We start from the raw sequence: 15,695 nt of genomic DNA on the forward strand, positions 1-15,695 counted from the left end.
GGCCCTGCTCGCCACTTGCATGTTGCCTCCCATGAGCTTTTCCAGAATGGAATTTGGCCCTTGCGTTCTGCACCAAAAAAGGTTCTGCAACATTGTTTTAAAATGTATCTTCTACTACTAGCATTAATTGTCTGTTAACTGAACATGCATTGCTTGATCCAAGCAACTATTAGTGCAGGAGGTGGGAGACTTGTGGCCTTCCAGATGTTCTTGGATTACATCAGGATTACAGCTCCTAACACCCCTGACCATTGGCCATACTAGCTGGGGGAAATGGGAGTGAGTCCAACAGCGCATGGAAGGCCACAAGTCCCCCATCTCTGTATTAGTGGGTTTGTGTGCTCTTTAAAAACAACAATATTATGCATTTCTTTTTTTCCTTAAGGTGAGATTGGAAAAACGAGGTTGCCCATTTCTTTCTGAGGTCCCTAAACAAATGCGCACATTCCATTTATCTAGTAAAAGAATAAGGGAAATCATACACTGGAAGCACCAGCATCTGCTGCATTTTTCTCACACCCTAGGCACAGATTCTTAGGAAGAGAGAAATGCAATGGTGTTTCTGCTCTACTTTTACTCAGAATAAATTATAGACATTGTTGATGGTGGTGGGAACATGCACTTTACATCAACTGCAAAATTACAAGTGGGAAAACAACAGGCATATAAAGATACAGTGGGAGGATCAGGTTCCTCCAGATAAATTATATGAGCAGCCACCACATATTTGAAGGAGAGTGTGCCAGGAAAAAAAGCCATTAAAATGAAAGATGCGTGCATGACCTAATGCTCTTGGGGGCGATTAAGGAGACCCAACAAGCTCCAGGTCACTGATGAGAAACAGATCCCAGGCATATTCAGACAGGATGTTTTTATATCTCTGTCAATTGCTTACAAGGGGTACGTGAAATAAGAGAGTGGTATCAACCACAGTTCCATCCTTTACTAAATGTTTCAGTAAAGGGCTGGTAATTAAATGAATAGGACTGGAAAATTATGACTGCAGATCTGGGCTCAGGAGCATTGTTAGGCTGGATCTGCAAAATGCACGCAGTAGCTAAACAGCAGTTTATGCAGGAGATCCAAATTGGATTTTTGATTTTTACATAAAAGCAGCCACGGCCAAATTCCAATTTTAACTGGAAGTTAGGAGAAGTTAGCCCCTTTCTCCCCATGCCATTTCCAAATCAAAAGCCAATAATATGCCAAAGTTAATATTAGCCATGGTGGAGAAAAAAGAAATATAGCTACAGGATACTCCTACAGCTACTTTTATGTAAAAAATCAGCCACTGAAAGGTTCAGGCCGCAATCCTATGGACTGCGCTCTTGCCGCTTGGAAGTTTCCAAACTCAGGGGCTTCCGAGATTCCTATGCCCTGCCGGGCTGAAGCCAGCAAGGCGGAAGGAGTGGTGGGGAGATCTTCGCCTCCCCGCCCTCCGATCTCCTGTATTTTGCTAGATGGGCTTTTCAGCCCATCTAGCTGGGGTGCTCTTCCTAAATACTGAAACTATATATTGAAAACAGCCAGCAAGACCAGATCCATAACATGCCCCCTTTCCTCCTCCACCGAGGTCGGAGAAGCAGCTGCTGCAGTTCCTTCTGCTCCGGCTGCAAAGGGGAGGGGTCTGGGGTCAGATCTCTGACCTTGGAGGGGTTCCCCAAGCCTTCCTATGGTCCCTGGGACACTTGCCCAGGGACCATAAGATCATAGAATCATAGAATAGTAGGGTTGGAAGGGGTCTACAAGGCCATCAAGTCCAACCCCCTGCTCAAGGCAGGAATCCAGGTCAGAGCATCCCTGACAGATGGCTGTCCAGCCTCGTCTTGAATGCCTCCAGGGTGGGAGAGCCCACCACCTCCCTAGGTCATTGGTTCCATTGTCGTATTGCTCTACCAGTCAGGAAGTTTTTCCTGATGTTCAGCCAGAATCTGGCTTCCTGTAACTTGAGCCCATGATTCCGTGTCCTGCACTCTGGGATGATCGAGAAGAGATCCTGGCCTTCCTCTCTGTGACAACCTTTCAAGTCCTTGAAGAGCGCTATCATATCTCCCCTCAGGCTTCTCTTCTCAAGGCTAAACATGCCCAGTTCTTTCAGTCTCTCTTTATAGTGCTGTGTTTCCAGTCCCTTGATCATCTTTGTTGCCCTCCTCTGAACCCTCTCCAGTTTGTCTGCATCCTTCTTAAAGTGTGGTGCCCAGAACTGGACACAGTACTCCAGAGGAGGCCTAACCAGTGCTGAGTAGAGGGGAACTAGTACTTCCTGGGATTTGGAAGCTATGCTTCTATTAATGCAGCCCAAAAGAGCATTTGCCTTTTTTGCAGCCACATCACATTGTTGGCTCATATTCAGCTTGTAATCAACAACAATTCCAAGATCTTTCTCGCTTGTAGTGTTGTTGAGCCACGTATCCCCCATCTTGTAACTGTGCATTTGGTGTCTTTTTCCTAGGTGCAGAACTTGGCATTTATCCCTATTAAATGTCATTCTGTTGTTTTCTGCCCAGCGCTCCAATCTATCAAGATCACTTTGAATTTTGTTTCTGTCTTCCAAAGTACTAGCTATTCTGCCCAATTTTGTGTCATCTGCAAATTTGATGAGCATTCCCTGCACCTGCACCTCCTCCAAGTCATTAATAAAAATGTTGAAGAGCACTGGGCCCAGGACTGAGCCCTGCGGTACCCCACTCGTTACCTCTCCCCAGCTTGAGAAGGTCCCATTGATAAGCACTCTTTGAGTCTGATTCTGTAGCCAACTGTGGATCCACCTGACAGTTGTTTCATCTAGCCCACTTTGAGCTAGTTTGCTCATCAGGATATCATGAGGCACTTTGTTGAAAGCTTGCTCTCTCCATCACCGATGTCCTGTGTAATGTGTAGTTTGGCACTGAGCCATCTAGCAATCCTGGGTGTGATTCTGATCTGGTGTAAATACGTGTTTCTCTTACCTCTGCATGATCAGCCACTAGCAGAAGCTCCACATATTTCATAGACTGTTGATCATCCCTCTTCACCTATGGCAGAAGCACAGATATGTATTTGCTCAACTGATTTATAAAGCTTCTTCAAATCCTAATTATACATTTTTTTAAAAAAGTACTCATTTTGTCAGATACAAAAAGACATTGTCTACATGGTGGTTTTAAGGCAAATGAGTTCCAAAAATGAGTTTGCCCTGCATGGGGAGTTTTTCAATGGTATACATGGTGTGAGATGTATTTGAAATTGTGTCACTTTTCCAGGAACTGTTTTCCTACAGGCAATTCACCATGTCTCTTCCTCATCTTAGTCCCACTCTCACTCATCTCACACACAGACACATACTTAAAGTTTTGTGGATCACTTGAATTCTTATTCAGTTCTCAATGCATTTATGAATCCACTCCCTGTAAATGTCTTGTTATAAGTCCTACAAATTTAAATTGTATTTTTTAAATTTCCCATATGCTAAAAACATTAGGAAACATTTCTGGTCTTCATCATTTTAAGGGGAAGCTCGAATGCCTGAATGGCTGTGTCATTCAAGCAAAGCAGTTCTGAAGAATTTGAGGGTTAGAAGATGGCCTATTGTGACGCAGTGAAACAATTCAAAATCATCTGAACCTGATGCATTCTCTTCCCGGTGGCCTAATTGTTGGCCAACAGGTTGACAAAACGTTCTGTTTCATTCTCAAAAGAAAACTAAAACAAATTAGTAATGGAAAAAAATGGTTGGTATAGTGAAGAGGTTAAGATTATCTGGTTGAGCCACAGTTCAGCTCAGAGATGAATTCACGGGGCGGCCTTATGCAAGGCACTATTTCTCAGCTTCAGCCATCCATCTGTAATATGGGGGTAATAAACTGCCCTACCTTATAGGGTAGTTGTAAGGATTATTAAGATGAGCGACACTCTGAATGCTTAAGAAGCTATATGAATTCTTAGGATTTTTAATTTTTTTAATCTTACAGGAAATAATGGAGTAATTTAAAAGTACTCACCCTGTGATAACCTGGCTCAGTTTGATTTGTCAACTTAGTAAGCCAATCCATAGCATTTGATTCCAAATGCTGACTTCCACAGGTACCCCTGGGGAGATTGAGATGTTCAGACCTGTAGATCAAGTGTTGTTCCTGACTATGAGGAAGTGGTTCCAAGATATAACTGAGGTTGCTGTTTAGAACTATAAGGCCTCTGAAAGACAATGTCAATAAGACAGAACCTATGAAAGGCAAGTATTTTGATTACTCAAAAATTAAACTAAGACTGCAATCCTGTACCCAGTTACCAGACTTGAACTCGATGGGGCTTACTTCTGACTAGACATGTGTAGGATCATACTGCTAATTATCTGAATACTAACCAATAACCACCTCACCTTGCGTATTTTGGGCATTTTATGCTGATTTGGGTCCAGTTTCATTACATGTTAGTTAATGTAGGGCAAGAAGGGCAGTTGCCTCTCCACCCCCTTTCAGACCATGCACCATTAGACTTCTGAAATATTCTATATCATAGAATATCTCTAAATTCCGAGGTGTTAGGAATTCCGAGGCGTAAACTGGCAACTCCCCCTTCTTCTGCCTGGCATTGTAGCACTGAAACCAAAGTCCAGAGGGCAGTCACTGCTTCCCCTAGAATATCCCTGTGCTGAAAGAAGAAAGCCAGCCATGTTGACTGGTAGTCCAGATGGGGGTGTGCATCACTTGCCTGAGCGCTTGGGAAACCAGCAATGCTAACATGATCTGTATGTGTGGACTGTGGCAATTATACAGGTATGCCTCCAACCCCTTAAAATAGGGGTTCAGGACCGCTTTCAGCCTGAAGGCCCAATTTCATTTTGGAGAAGCTCTTGGGAGCCACATTCCAGTGGTGGGCGGGGCCAAAGGCGAAAGGGGTGTGGCCAAAATAGAAAAATGCCCACATAGAAACTCTTACTGCCAGCAACGACACCTTAGGGGAGACTTTTCAACCTTCCAGAATGCAAGAAAAAAACTGCACAAAAGCCGGGAAACCACCAAATGATTGGTGTCGGTGGGAAGGGGGTGGAGCCAAGGAAAAGAGGCCTGGCTATGCAGGGAACCCAATGGGCTGAACTGGAACCCCAGGAAAGCCAGACTTGGGCTCCAGTCTGGGGTTCTGCACCCCTGCCTTAAAACAAGCAACTTGCAGGTGTGTCCTTACTGGCTACGAACAGGATTTGGTTATTTCTTCCCATTGGATGCTATGGAAACTGTAGCCATAACAATGATCCCACTTCTCCTTTTTTTTAGGACTAACACACAAGGCCTTTCTCCTAATTAAGACAAAAAAATAATGCTGTGACACGGCTGAACATTTTAGCATTTTAAAAAAATATCAGAATGTTAAAGCATATTTGGCTAAGGTCTAAGATCAGAGAAGGGACAGACGGTAAGAGACAACGGGGAGTTGTGAATGTAGTGCATTTGGGATTTTAGGAAAAACATTATTTGAAACTTAATAAATTGTTTTTTCCCAGATGGGGAAATACTTTACGGAAGGGGGAAATGACTCCAGCTTTTTAAAAGCTTCTATTCAAATATATTCATCTGGCTGTCAGCGGAGGGTGCCTTTCCTCAAGGAAAGATTTGCCAGAGGGCTGTCAGGGATTCTGTTCTGCCTGAAGGATGGCCTTTGATACCAGTAGCAATGGTCAGCAATACTAGCCAAGTTTCCATCATGGGAGAGAAATGACTAGATCGCAAATGGGTAGAGAGAGAATGTGTGTGGAAGGGTCAAGCTCCGCAGCCAACACCATCAGCTGTGTCCATCATAGCTGCACTTACCTGAACATACCAGCGGGGATGGGGCTGTACCAAGCAGCTCCGCCCCTGATATTGCATGTACTGTTTAGCTCCTCCCACAGGCATCCATGCATACAGCATGAATGTCTGCAGAGAGGCTTCCATGCTAGCCAGAACCCTGCACTATTTTTCTTAATACTTATATACCGCTTAATATAATAAAATCTCTAAGCATTTCACATATAAATATTAAAACCACACATTTAAAATACACTATTAAAAACAATTCCAACTGTAGTAGCAATACAAATCATGTTTAAAACAATTCCAGCTACAATATCAATACAAAACGACACAAGGAGCAGTAAGGCGGGGGAGCATATGAGTAACTGCAATTAATTATTGGAATAATTAACCACTATTAGGGTTCTTCCCTTCATAGATCATTGCCTTGCTGTGGCGAAGGGGCTTGTGTAACTCAGTGAAGCCATAAGCTATGCCGTGCAGGGCCACCCAAGACGGACAGGTCATGGCGGAGAGTTCTGACAAAATGTGGTCCACTGGAGAAGGAAATGGCAACCCACTCCAGTATTCTTGCCAAGAAAACCCCATGGAACGTATCACAAGGCTAAAAGATATGACGCTGGAAGATGAGCCCCTCAGGTCGGAAGGTGTCCAATATACTACTGGGGAAGAGCAGAAGGAATTTCCAAATAGCGCCAGAAAGAGTGAAGCAGCTGGGCCAAAGCCGAAAGGTCACTCAGCTGTGGATGTGTCTGGTGGTGAAAAGAAAATCCGATGCTGTAAAGAACAATATTGTTTAGGAACCTGGAATGTAAGGTCAATGAATCAAGGTAAGCTGGAGGTGGTCAAACATGAGATGGCAAGATTGAATATCGACATCTTGGGAATCAGCAAACTAAAATGGACAAGCATGGGCAAATTTAATTCAGGTGACCATTATATCTACTACTGTGGGCAAGAATCCCTTAGAAGAAATGGAGTAGCACTCATACTCAATAAAAGGGTGGGAAAAGCAGTACTGGGGTATAATCTCAAAAACGATAGAATTATCTCAGTACGAATCCAAGGCAAACCATTCAACATCACAGTAATTCAAGTCTATGCCCCAACCACTGATGCCGAAGAAGCTGAGGTTGATCGGTTTTGTGAAGACCTACAACACCTTCTAGAAGTAACACCAAAAAAAGATGTCCTCTTCATCATAGGGGATTGGAATGCTAAAGTAGGAAGTCAAGAGATAACTGGGATAACAGGCAAGCATGGGCTTGGTGTACAAAATGAAGCAGGACAAAGGCTAATAGAGTTTTGCCAAGAGAACACGCTGAACATAGCAAACACTCTTTTCCAACAGCACAAGAGGCGACTCTACACATGGACATCACCAGATGGTCAATATCGAAATCAGATTGATTACGTACTTTGCAGCCAAAGATGGAGAAGCTCTATACAGTCAGTAAAAACAAGACCTGGAGCTGACTGTGGCTCAGATCATGAGCTTCTTGTTGCAAAATCTTGGCTGAAATTGAAGAACGTAGGGAAAACCATTAAACCATTCAGGTATGACCTAAATCATATCCCTTATGAATATACAGTGAGGAATAGATTTCAGGGATTAGACCTGATAGACAGAGTGCCTGAGGAACTATGGACGGAGGTCCGTAACATTGTTCAGGAGGCAGCAACTCAATCCATCCCCAAGAAAAAGAAATGCAAGAAAGCAAAGTGGCTGTCTGAGGAGGCTTTACAAGTAGCTGAGGAATGAAGGGAAGCGAAAAGCAAGGGAGAAAGGGGAAGATATATCCAACTGAATGCAGAGCTCCAAAGAATAGCAAGGAGAGACAAGAAGGCCTTCTTAAATGAACAATGCAAAGAAATGGAGGAAAACAATAGCATGGGAAAGACTAGAGATCTCTTCAAGAAAATTGGAGATCTCAAGGGAATGTTTTGTGCAAAGATGGGCATGATAAAGGACAAAGAAGGCAGGGACCTAACAGAAGCAGATGAGATTAAGAAGAGGTAGAAGGCATACACAGAAGAACTATACGGGAAAGATCTTAATGTCCCTGATAGCCATGATAGTGCGGTCACTGAACTTGAGCCGGACATCCTAGAGAGTGAAGTCAAGTGGGCCTTAGGAAGCATTACTAACGGAGATTACAGTATTCCAGCTGAGCTATTTAAAGTCCTAAAAGATGATGCTGTTAAAGTGCTGCACTCAATATACCAACAATATGTTTGGAACACTCAGCAGTGGCCACAATACTGGAAAAGATCAGTTTACATTCCAATTCCAAAGAAGGGCAATGCCAAAGAGTGTTCAAACTACCGCACAATTGCGCTCATTTCACATGCCAGCAAGGTTATGCTAGGCTTCAGCAGTATGTGAACCGAGAACTACCGGAAGTACAAGCTGGGTTCTGAAGAGGCAGAGGAACAAGAGATCAAATCACCAACATTCGCTGGATCATGGAGAAAGCAAGGGAATTCCAGAAAAATGTCTATTTCTGCTTCATTGATTATGCTAAAGCCTTTGATTGTGGAGATCACAACAAAGTCTGGCAAATTCTTAAAGAGATGGGAGTACCAGACCACCTTACCTGTCTCCTGAGAAACCTGTATGAGGGTCAAGAAGCAACAGGAAGAACCAGACATGGAACAACAGATTGGTTCAAAATTGGGAAAGGAGTACGACAAGGCTGCATATTGTCGCCCTGCTTACTTAACGTATATGCAGAGTACATCATGAGAAACGCCAGGTTGGATGAATCACAGGCCGGAATTAAGATTGCTGGGAGAATGATCAACAACCTCAGATACGCAGATGATACCACCCTAATAGCAGAAAGTGAAGAGGATCTAAAAAGCCTCTTGTTGAGGGTGAAAGAGGAGAGTGTAAAAGCTGGTTCGAACCTCAACATTAAAAAAACTAAGATCATGGCATCTGGCCCCATCACCTCCTAGCATATAGAAGGGGACGAAATGGAAGCAGTGACAGATTTTATTTTCTTGGGCTCCAAGATCACCGCACACGGTGACTGTAGCCATGAAATTAAAAGATGCTTGCTCCTGGGGAGGAAAGCTATGGCAAACCTAGACAGCATAGTAAGAAGCAGAGACATCACCTTGCCGACAAAGGTCCATCTAATCAAAGCTATGGTTTTCCCAGTAGTAATGTATGGCTGTGAGAGCTGGACTGTGAGGAAGGCTGAGTGCCGAAGAATTGATGCTTTCGAACTGTGGTGCTGGAGAAGATCCGTACAAGCCCCCTGGACTGCAAGGAGGTCAAATCAGTCCATCCTAAAGAAAATCAACCCTGAGTGCTCACTGGAAGGACAGATACCGAAGCTGAAGCTCAAATATTTTGGCCACCTAATGCAAAGAGAAAACTCCCTGGAAAAGACCCTGATGCTGGGAAAGATTGAAGGCAAAAGGAGAAGGGGACGGCAAAGGATGAGATGGCTAGATAGCATCACCGATGCAATGAATATGAACTTGAGCACACTCCGGGAGAGAGCGGAGGACAGGAAGGCCTGGCGTGCTATGGTCCATGGGGTCACGAAGAGTCGGACACGACTTAACGACTGAACAACAACAAAAACAATTAGGGTTCTGGCTCATGCGGAAGTTGCATGTGCAAAGGTGTCCCCCATGCAGAGCAGGAGTGGGCAACTTTGGTGGACTGGAGTCTGTACTGGTTAACCCAGAACCTGCTGTGAGCTGCACCCCTCCCTCACCACCACTGGAATTGGACACAATGCCAGAGGATGGATCCCACTGTGCCCTGCTGCTGCCTCCATGGCCAGCACCAACGCTGGTACACGACCAGATTCCCAGTGACCCTCTTGGGAAACAAGGTGTGTTGTTTCTCTGCAGAAAAACACTTCCCCCAGCCAGCCAAACAGCTGCTAGAAACAAAGGGACTGTTGGCAAGGGACGGGTTGCACCTCACAAAGGATGGGAAGAATGGGTTTGGCCACAGCATGAAGAACTTTATCAGGAGGGCTTTAAACTGAATCCTACGGGGAAGGGAGACATAAAGTTGGGAGTAACAATAGATGAAAGCTCATGCACCACAACAGACACAACACCAGCTCTAATAACACCCAAAAATAGTCTTCAAAAACACGTAGGGAGAAAGCCAGACTATGAAGCACATAGTCTTCCATGTCTATATACTAATGCCCAGAGTATGGGAAACAAACAGAACGAAACTGAGCTCTTAATACAGGAGGGAAATTATGACTTGATAGGTATTACTGAGACTTGGTGGGATGACTCCCATGACTGGAATACAGCAATGGAAGGATATAACTTGTTCAGAAAGAAGAGAAGGAACAGAAAGGGAGGTGGGGTTGCACTGTATGTTAAAAATACATATCTCTGCACAGAAACACAGGAGGATGAGCTTGGTAGCCCCATCGAGAGCATCTGGGTTAAAATCAATGGAGCAAAGAATAAAAGGAACGTGGTGGTCGGAGTCTACTACCAGCCACTCAATCCAGGAGAAGATGAGGATGAAACTTTTGAAAAGCAAATTGCCAATGTTTCAAGGAAGCATGATGTCGTAGTAATGGGGGACTTCAATTTCCCCGATATTTGTTGGGAGACAAACTCTGCAAAACATGCCCCCTCCAGGAAATTCCTGACTTGTGTGGTGGATAACTTCCTCCTACAGAAAGTGGAGGAAGGAACTAGAGGATTGGCTATTCTTGACTAGATCCTAACCAACAGAGATGACTTAGTGGATAAAGTAGCAGTTACAGGAACTCTGGGGAAAGCGACCATGTTATACTTGAGCTCATGGTTCTAAAGGAAGCAAAAGCTGAGTGTAGCCAAACTCGTACCCTGGATTTTAGGAAAGCTGATTTTACTAAACTGAACAATGATCAGTAAGGTCCCATGGCAAGCAACTCTAATGAGAAAAGGAGTCCAAGATGGGTGGGAGTTTTTTAAAAAGGACATTCTCAAGGCACAATTACAAACAATTCCAACAAGAAGAAAAGGTAGAAGACAACAGAAGAAGCCAATGTGGCTTCACAAAAGGCTTAGAGATGACCTGAAAACAAAAAAGGACAAATATAGGAAGTGGAAGGAAGGCCAAGCAACAGAGGAAGAGTCCAGGCAGGTAGAACAGAATTGCAGGGATGGTGTCAGGAAGGCTAAAGCTGAGAACGAGCTAAGGTTAGTGAGGGATGCTAAAAGCAACAGAAAGGCTTTCTTCGGATACGTGCATAGTAAAAGACAGAGGAAAGAAATGGTTGTTCAGCTATTAAATAAGGATGGCAAAATGATGACAAAGAAAAGGCAGAAGTGCTCAATTTCTACTTTGGCTCAGTCTTCTCCCAAAAGAGGGTCTATGACCCCCCTGGCAAAGGCGAAGTACAGGCTGAAGGAGCAGGATTACAGCTTGAAATCGATAGGCATATGGTCAAGGAAAACCTAATGACTTCGAATGAGTTCAAATCTCCAGGGCCAGATGAACTGCACCCTAGAGTAATAAAGGAACTGGCAGAATAACTCTCAGAGCCACTGTCTACTATCTTTGAGCAATCATGGAGGACGGGTGAAGTGCCAGATGACTAGAGGAGGGCTAATCATAGCATCATAGAATAGTAGGGTTGGAAGGGGCCTACAAGGCCATTGAGTCCAACCCCCTGCTCAATGCAGAAATCCAAGTCAGAGCATCCCTGACAGATGGCTGTCCAGCCTTTTTCTTGAATAACTCCAGTGTGGGAGAGCCCACTACCTCCCTAGGGAATTGGTTCCATTGTCGTCTTGCTCTAACAGTCAGGAGGTTTTTCCTGATGTTCAGCGGGAATCTGGCTTCATGTAACTTGAGCCCATTATTCCATGTCCTGCACTCTGGGATGATCAAGAAGAGATCCTGGCCTTCCTCTCTGTGACAACCTTTCAAGTACTTGAAGAGCACTATCATATCTCCCCCCAGTCTTCTCTTCTCAGGGCTACACATGCCCAGTTAATGTTGTCTCTATCTTCAAAAAGGGTAAAAAGGAGGAATGTGGGAACTACAGACCAGTCAGTCTGACATCAATCCCTGGGAAAATTCTGGAGCAGTTGATAAAGCAATCCATCTGTAAACACTTTGAAAACAATGCATTGATTACTCGAAGCCAACATGGATTTGTCAAGAACAAATCCTGCCAGACAAATCTGATCTCATTTTTTTATGAAGTAACCTCCCTTCTGGACTGTGGGAATGCTGTGGACATAATATACTTCGACTTCAGCAAAGCTTTCAACAAAGTGCCCCATGATATCCCGATGAGCAAACTAGCTCAAAGTGGGCTAGATGAAACAACTGTGGATCCACAGTTGGGTACAGAATCGGACTCAAAGAGTGTTTATCAGTGGAATCTTCTCAAACTGGGAAGAGGTAACAAGCGAGCTACCGCAGGGCTCAGTCCCGGGCCTAGTGCTCTTCAACATTTTTATTAATGACTTGGAGGAGGTGCAGGTGCAGGGAATGCTGATCAGATTTGCAGATGACACCAAATTGGGCGGGATAGCTAATACTTTGGAAGACAGAAACAAAATTCAAAGTGATCTTGATAGACTGTAGTGCTGGGCAGAAAACAACAGAATGACATTTAATAGGGATAAATGCCAAGTTCTGCACCTAGGAAAAAGAAACCAAATGCACAGTTACAAGATGGGGGATACTTGGCTCAACAATACTGCAAGCAAGAAGGATCTTAGAATTGTTGTCGATCACAAGCTGAATATGAACCAACAATGTGATGTGGCTGCAAAAAAGGCAAATGCTATTTTGGGTTCCATTAATAGAAGCATAGCTTCCAAATCCCAGGAAGTACTAGTTCCCCTCTACTCAGCACTGGTTAGGCCTCATCTGGAGTACTGTGTCCAGTTCTGGGTACCACACTTTAAGAAGGATGCAGAAAAACTGGAGAGGGTTCAGAGGAGGGCAACAAAGATGATCAAGGGACTGGAAACACAGCACTATAAAGAGAGACTGAAAGAACTGGGCATGTTTAGCCTTGAGAAGAGAAGCCTGAGGGGAGATATGATAGCGCTCTTCAAGGACTTGAAAGGTTGTCACAGAGAGGAAGGCCAGGATCTCTTCTCGATCATCCCAGAGTGCAGGACACGGAATCATGGGCTCAAGTTACAGGAAGCCAGATTCCTGACTGTTAGAGCAATATGACAATGGAACCAATGACCTAGGGAGGTGGTGGGCTCTCCCACCCTGGAGGCATTCAAGACGAGGCTGGACAGCCATCTGTCAGGGATGCTCTGACTTGGATTCCTGCATTGAGCAGGGGATTGGACTTGATGGTCTTGTAGGCCCCTTCCAACCCTACTATTCTATGATTCTATGAAAGCATATGCTCCCAGCGCCCTGTACTCTGTATGTTTCAGGATGCTCTCTCAATCCAAGTGGCAACAAGGAGGCCCAATAAGCCTAGGTAGTCCTCTACAGAAACTGACTGTACAAACAAAAACATATTCCCCATAATCTTCTACCATGCGCAAGGAGGTTCTCTGGCAGGCACGTCAATTTGGAGAGAATCCCTGAAGGTAGAAGGTTTGAAAACCATTCCCTTAGAAGAAGTCAAAATTCTTTTTTGAGAGCATTTTACATGGTTCTGGTAAAAACTGTTTTGTTATTTTATTTCATTTCTAGTAAGAGAAGGTTACCAGACTTTTTTTTCCCAGTTTTCCTAGACCAGAATTAATCAAACTGTTAGAACCGGAAGCCAGAAAAAAATGCAAATAATATCAAGCTGTAAGAATTTGATAGGAAAATATTAACTGCACATTAAACTTTGAAATAAACGAAGGAAAGAGATAGCTAGTTCCGACACATATTTGACTTCAATCCTCTTAGCCAATTAGAACATAAGGACATAAGAGTAGTCACGCTGGATCAGACCCAGGGTCCATCTAGTCCAGCATTCTGTTCACACAATGGCCAACTAGCTGTCGACCAGGAAGCCACAAGCAGGACACGAGTGCAACAGCACCCTCCCACCCATGTTCCCCAGCATCTGGTGTACACAGGCATACTGCCTTTGATACTAGAGGTAGCACATAACCATCAGGAACAGTAGCCATCGATAGCCTTCTCCAGGAATTTATCTAGCCCCCTTTTGAAGCCATCCAAGTTGGTGGCCATCACTACATTGTGGCAGCGAATTCCATAGTTTAACTATGAGCTGTGTGAAGAAGTACTTTTTATCTGTCCTGAATCTCCCACCAATCAGCTTCATGGGATGACCCTGGGTTCTAGTATTATGAGAAAGGGAGAAAAATGTCTCCCTATCCACATTCTCCATACCATGCATAATTTTGTAGACCTCTATCATGTCTCCCCTTCCCCTCTTTTTTCCAAGCTAAACAATCCCAGCTGTTGTAACCTTCACTCATAGGGGAGAAGCTCCAGCCCCTTGATCATTTTAGTTGCCCTTTTCTGCACCTTTTCCAGCTCTACAATGTCTTTTTTTAGGTGTGGTGACCAGAACTGTACACAGTATTGCAAGTGTGGTGCACCATAGATTTGTATAAAGGCAGCATGATATTGACAGTTTTATTCTCAGTTCCTTTCCTAATTATATCTAACATGGAGCTTGTCTTTTTTAGAGTGGCTACACACTGGCTGCACACATTTTCATCAAGCTGTGCAACACAATTAGAGTATTCTGCTTTCTGGAACAGTTTATAGGGGAAGAAAGATGGAGTATATTACATTAAACACAGTAATCAAAAAGAAGTGTAAAGGAAAATGAATAGATACGGGAAACATTATGGCGTTACTACAACGGTAGAAGTCTAGGCAAGTTGTCCAAATGTTATAGATGATAAGCGTGCTGTCAGTTTAATGGTCTTTACTGGCACAAGACCTTCTAAGCTACCAGGCCGGCACAACTTCAAGCAAACTGAGAACCATTATGAAGTCTTGCCTGATTGTTTGGACAGCTGCCCTTGAAAGCCCAAACTGTCCCTTTACTCTGCATTTTCAGTAACAAATAAGAATTCTGTGAGAGTTCAACTACATAGACCTCTTTGTAGGATGCTCCCCAGATTGCTTCCAGCGGGTTATGCTAAAAATATTTGCAAAAATAAATTGTGTAAATGAAACTGTTGTAACTATGGGAGATGTTCAAGGCGTAACAGAGTCCGGCTGTCAGTTTTCCAAGAAATTGAGAAATATGAATTGCAGCTATAGGAAGACGACATATGTTTCCTAAAATGGAAACTTAAGCAATTGCTGGACACATAAGAAGTGTGAAACATAAGCAGAGCCTTATGTACCAGACTCCCCAACAGATGTCTAAAATTATTGGTAAATGTTAGAGGGCTATTCATTTGCTAAGCCATTGCATCATCCCAACTGAAATGAGGAATTGGGTGCCCTTGTCTGGAGTCTGATACAATCCAGTTACACAGTTTGTGACTTTGCCTAAATAAAAGGTGTAGGCAGTTTTTTAAGTTATGAGGACAGGGCTGAAGTCAAGGGCAGGCATGCTTGGGAGCCTGCCAAGCCAAGGGCCCACACTCCACTGACAAAAGCCCCCTGGACTTGCCCCTCCTCTTCACCATCATTGCATGCTGTTTGTTCTCCTGCCTCTTCCTCTGGCCCAGACAATGGTGGTGGTGAGGAGGGGCAGCAGCAGATGCTACTACCTGCTTGCTCACTGGCTGTCTACCCATCAAGCAAGCAAGTGGTGGCAATTCTAAGGAAGAGGGAGAGGAGTATAGCAGCTGGTGACAATGGTGGCGAGAAGGCAAACTCACTGAGGGAGGGGGCCCATTGAGCATGTCTTGACCACGGGCCCTCAAAAACGTAGAGCTGGCATATGAGTATACCAGTTCATACTGATGTAAGCCAAAATGGTGGCCATCACATAATCAAACTTATTATATGAGAGAAAAGTGGTTATTCTTCTT

The 15,695-nt window shown here is 44.0% G+C and overlaps 1 protein-coding gene across 3 annotated transcripts in view; it reads right to left on the reverse strand.

Annotated features, from left to right (window-relative positions):
• ADAM19 (ADAM metallopeptidase domain 19) overlaps positions 1-15,695 on the reverse strand; it is an 89,621-nt gene that overhangs the window by 32,513 nt on the left and 41,413 nt on the right. For all 3 annotated transcript variants that reach the window (XM_084839256.1, XM_084839257.1, XM_084839258.1), the window contains exons 6-7: positions 3,981-4,173; positions 2,949-3,014 (exon numbers count right to left, since the gene is read on the reverse strand). In XM_084839256.1, coding sequence (XP_084695382.1) covers positions 2,949-3,014; positions 3,981-4,173 — 259 coding nt within the window. The remainder of the gene's footprint in view (positions 1-2,948; positions 3,015-3,980; positions 4,174-15,695) is intronic.

Source organism: Heloderma suspectum, chromosome 2 (genome assembly GCF_057233095.1).
Source record: "Heloderma suspectum isolate Gila_16-S chromosome 2, 16-S_ref, whole genome shotgun sequence".
NCBI classification, from domain to species: Eukaryota; Metazoa; Chordata; class Lepidosauria; order Squamata; family Helodermatidae; genus Heloderma; species Heloderma suspectum.